Source organism: Podarcis liolepis (assembly GCF_965112155.1).
Source record: "Podarcis liolepis genome assembly, chromosome: 3".
In the NCBI taxonomy this organism is placed as follows: domain Eukaryota; kingdom Metazoa; phylum Chordata; class Lepidosauria; order Squamata; family Lacertidae; genus Podarcis; species Podarcis liolepis.
Window position 1 is genome coordinate 92393872 of NC_139557.1, and position 5213 is coordinate 92399084.

A 5213-nucleotide genomic window follows, 5' to 3' on the forward strand; every position below is an offset into this window, starting at 1 on the left:
GTTCTTTTTTAATGTAATGTTTATTGTGAAAATAAAAAAATATAAAAAAGAGATGTTTTGTAAAAAAAAATCAATTAAACATAACGAAAATAATGCTAACTCCTAGCTAAGCAGAAATACCATTCACTCATGCACGAGGATATTTTTGCGGTAAACCATTATAACATGTGAATGTCCTGAGGAAATTGATTTTCAGGGGAAGCTTGGGGAATCTAGAATAATCTGCAAGGGAAGAAACGTTGCTCTTAACAAAGTTACTTCCCGGATTGACCGTGGAAGATTTCTAGGTAGCAGCAAAACACTGGATCATACCACACAAACACGCACATCCCAAAAAGCTTGCCTGCCCTCTGCTCTACTACGCAACCTGAAACCCCATGCCTGTTTACTCAGAAGTAGACCCCAATGGGTTCTTACTCCCAGGGACATGCGCGCCTAGGACAACAGCCTGACTTTAGCAGCATTCCGTCCGGAAGGGCTTTTCAGTCACGGCACGGCTACTCCATAAAGGATTTCCTACCGAAAAAGGAGCAAGCACGTGCCGCCACCCAGAGGAGGCAGAGCGAGGGAGAAGGGAGAACGCCCTTAAACGCCGAGGGCAACTCCATAGAACGCCCTCGCCGACCACGTGACCACCGGCCCTTTCCCTCGCGGCTCCGCCAGCCGAGCGCGACGATTCCTCGTCATCCTCCCTGGAGAGTTTGTGGGGGTCGCTCTCGAGACCTAGGACTCCTGGGCGCGGCGCGGCTAATCGATCGCCGAAAGGAAGACGGCTTGGACGGGGCGCGGCTCGATCGCTCTGCGCTCGGCACCGAGGGGCGGGAGCCTGGCTGTGTAAGAAGCCATCCGGCTGGTTTTTTGGCGCCGCTGCTGCTGCTGCTGCCGCCGCCTCCTCCTCCTCCTCCTCCTTAGCCCGAGCTGATTTCGGTCGGGCTTGCTGGTGCAGCTATGGCGGAGCCTGCAGAGAAGATGTACCGGGCCGAGTACGCCAAGAGCGGCCGGGCTTCTTGCAAGAAATGCGGCGACAACATCGCCAAGGACTCGCTCCGCCTGGCCATCATGGTGCAGGTACTTCGCCCGACCAGCCGCCGCGGGCTCCGGGCAGCCCCGCCGCGCCACGTTGCTTGCAGAGGCGCAGGTGCCTTTGTAGGTGCGCCTCCAGGGTTGCTCGGGGGCCGCCGCCGCCGCCCTTTGTTTCTGGCAGCAGCCAGAGGGAGCAGCTGCCTTCCGGGGTCCGCTCATCCCGGCCATGTGCCGCATGCGGGTTTCGGAGGAGAAGCCGCCCACTTGCACGGCCTCGGTCTTTGCAGGGCGAAGGGGCTTTCCCCGTCGTTCTCCTCCTCCTCCCCCCGCTGCCTCAGAGCAGCTCAGCGTGCAGGTCTAGGTTTAGGCTGCAATCCTAAGCACACTTACTCGAGAGTAAGCTCCGAGCAACTCAGGGGAGTGGAGCGGCGCCTGGATAAAACGTGGTGAACCGCCCTGGGCTACGTTTACCTGAAGGCAGCTGTATAAAAATAAAGTAACACGCGCCGGAGGATTGCGCCATGGCTTGGTCATCCGCGTGCTCCTCCCTCGGCCACCTCCGGATGGCTAAAGGGGTTGGTTTGGTCACGGCGAGGAAAGCTGCCCCAGAGTGGCCGGTGTCAGGTTTTGTAGCTAGCCGATCGCCAAGTGCAAAATCAGAACTTGGTTGCCACTCTTGAAGATCTCGCTTGGGTTGGCGGCAATCAGGAGAGTTGACTTGCAATGCAGGCTTTGGGGCATACTTCTGAGAGACGTAAGCACCTTGTTACTCCCAGGTAAATGGGCAATGTGCTATACAAATACTGTGGGTTTAATAGGGAGAAAGTAACTTCCTTTAAACTCTGTGAGACTTGGTTTAGGTTCAGGGTACACATTAGATCAGGTGCCAGTCCCCCAGTCACATAATGCAGTCACACGTTTTCAAGTTGTACTCCAGAAGCATGAGAACTGGAAACTTAATTGTGCTTTTTATGCAGAGTTTGCCTTGTCTTGGGAAATACTTTGTTGTCGCTTTCATCAGATCTCTGTGGGTACCATTTCTCTCATTTTGCAAGTATTTATTACATTTGTGTCATGACCTTCCTTCCAAAGGAGCCCAGGGCAGTAAGTTTAGAATTTTGGCAGAGGTTCTGTGTGTAATGTTTAATACTAGCAACCCCCTTCTCCCTTATCGATGGACAGTTTACTTCTATAGAAATCAATCAATAACATGTAACAAAATAATATCATGAATAGGCATATATTGATAATACACCAGCTTAGTTTTAAATTCTGAAATGTTGTAACAGCAGTGGTAAAAGATATGTGATGAGAAAACTTGTAGAACTCATGTGCTGCGAATTGGCAACACTACTTCTAAATAATTTGCATTTCAATCCTGTGCATGCCTATTTACCTGAAAGAGCAATTGTGTTCCTGAGACTTGTCTTTAGCAGTGGTTCCCAATTCCCCACCCAGGGGTCTGCAGCACCATTCACGTAACAATAACTACCATAGATTTGTCAACATTTTCGAAAGTCCATGGCTTGGCTTTTGAAAAAAGGGGGTCTGTAGTACTCTGCAGTACTTAGCTACCGTATTTTTTGCACCATAACACTCACTTTTTTCCTCCTAGAAAGTAAGGGGAAATGTCTGTGTGTGTTATGGAGTGAATGCCTGCGGGTGGCAGGGGGGATCTGCTGCAGTCATGAGCAGAGGATCCATGGTTCTCCTTCCTTCCCTCCTCCGTGGTTACAAAGCATGGATCCACATCTATCCTCAGGATTTTTGCATTGGGCTACTCCAAACTCACTGTCAGATCACAAGTCTGTGGCCACAGCATGAACCACAAAAATTATATATCCACTATTTCATTTAGATTTTTTTCTTCTTGTTTTCCTCCTCTAAAAACTACGTGCGTGTTATGGTCTGGTGCGTGTTATAGAGCGAAAAATACGGTAATTGGGAGCCACTGGTCTATAGGATTGTAGCATTACTTACTAAATTTGTTGTTAGTTCTCCAATAAATATGCCTCAGCACCTTAACATAACCCAATAAGGTAGGCTGCACTGACTTTAAAACACAACCATTGGTAAGTATTACAAGGTGGTGAAAACAGTTGTAATATGACTAGCCCATAGACAATCTGCATTGAATGCAAGTACAAACTGTCTCCACCAATGCACAAGTATTTCTGTGAACATGTACACTTGTTGATTTGTACAGCAACAACTGTGTACACAGATAAACAGACTACAACTACTGGTGTATTCACAGGTTGCATACTCACTGAATGTAATGTGTGAACACATCTCATTGTAATGGTATAGCACTAATATTACAATTACTTAAGCATGGTTCAGTGTATGAAGCCTGAGAATTATTCACCAGCTTTGTGCCCACTCTTTCCGTTTCCCTCTCCCAACTCTGATATGCCGCAGTTCAGTACTTCTGAGGTTTCTTGAATCAGTTTTCTGTTACAGCCAAATTGGGGGTCTGTGTTTTAATGTCTGACTACAAACATGAGTTTCCAGTCTGGGGGCATGACAGGAGCTTCCCCTCTGCTCTGGAATTATAGGCTGAGCTTGCAGTTTAAGAGAACATGGCTTTTTGGCCCAAGGAGGCTCTGGATTATCATCATGTTAAATCAGTGTTTCAAAGCCTGATCAAGCCAATTTGACAGCTGAGATTATGCAACAAGAACTGAAAGGTGTGAAGGCATACCTGAGTGGCAATGACTCAGACTTCTGTTAAAAGAAAAAGTTGTAGCTAAAAATAGATTGCTCACATGCTGCTGTGGGTAACAAAAGATTTAGGTCATGCAGGAATAACTGTCTTGGAAACAAGTCTGTTAAGATAATGCCTAGTAAACCAAATAATTCAAGTGAACAGGCAGGCATAGATCAACAGCAAACAAGTGATCTTTCTCCAGCAGAAAGACATGTCTGCTCACAAGCCTTTCCCAACTGGAAAAGCATCCAGATAGAGGTCCCTTGGTTTCAGATTTTTTACTCCACTCAAAAGACAATGTTCAAAGATTGTCTTCCGCAATGAATTTAGTGGCTACAATTATTCATAAATCAGACATGGAAAGCATTTCTCTTGGAAGGTTCAGAGACCTCTGTCAACATACAGAGCACTGTATAAACATCTGGAAAATGATAGAAATTCAATTAACATATGATGGGTAATCCTCAAAGACTTTTATAGTATTCAAAAATTAAAAATAATTCTTGTTTATTAATGCCTTGAATAATTACTATGCAGAAGCGCTTGGGCCCAACAAGTTACTCTAAGTTTTGTAATCCCAATGTTATTTTGATGGGTTCTGCTCCTCCTCTAGTGAGGAAAAGATGCTTAGCAACTGCTCACTGTCTCACAGAAATCCCTAGCTCATTTTACATTTTTCCCTTTTACATTGACTACATCAGTGGTTGGGGGAATGTTCCAGAACTCATGCTAGTTAACAGTGTATGGTTCTTAAACTGCCTTCTTTTTAAAAAATGGCCTGATGTGCAGTGGTTAGAGTGTTTGACTAGAACCTGAGAGACAATGGTTTGAATCCCCACTCGACCATGGAGCTCACCTGAGTATCCAACACCAGGTTTAAGGAGCACCACAAACCAAGAACTTGATCCTTTGGGGGAAGTGTAACCCCATCACAGATACTTCAGATCCCTGTTTTGAGTAACTAATCCCCTAGTCAGCAGGACTTTTGTATTAAATGGATTTTGTTCTCACACATCTAGTTCCTTGCTTTTGTTTGGAACTTGCTGCCATGGAAAAGTTGTGCAGCAGCACCTCCAGTAAGACGATAGACAAAGAGGCTGCACTCACACAGCATTGCAAACCATCAGAAGCCAAGAAGAAAACATAGCTTCGTATTGTGGTTTGCATGGAGCAAGACAAGTCATAAAACATAGTTTGAACATAACATTAAGTCAGGGACTGGAAAGGAAGGAAGTAGGAACTCCTGGACTGGTATGTGATATTAAGGAGTGGGGTGAATTATACCAAAGTATGTGTTCTGTGAGGGGCACAAGGTCCAAGTCCATTAGGAATTAAACATCAAAAGCAGCAACTTCAGTTGTACAGTACTGGGAAGCAAGTAGGCAGCCACTGAAAAACATTCAGTTGTTTAAATAAGATGGCCTTCTGCAGCTAATAGTATAGCACTAATATTACACAAAGTGCACAGCTTTGTTTCTTG

General features: G+C 45.9%; 1 protein-coding gene across 1 annotated transcript in view; it reads left to right on the plus strand.

Annotated features, from left to right (window-relative positions):
- The first annotated feature begins 618 nt into the window (after positions 1 to 618).
- The window catches only part of PARP1 (poly(ADP-ribose) polymerase 1), a 37884-nt gene continuing 33289 nt past the window's right edge, over positions 619 to 5213 (plus strand). The window contains exon 1 of the mRNA XM_083496040.1: positions 619 to 1068. Within this exon, the coding sequence (XP_083352166.1) occupies positions 949 to 1068 (120 nt within the window). The 5' untranslated portion in view covers positions 619 to 948. The remainder of the gene's footprint in view (positions 1069 to 5213) is intronic.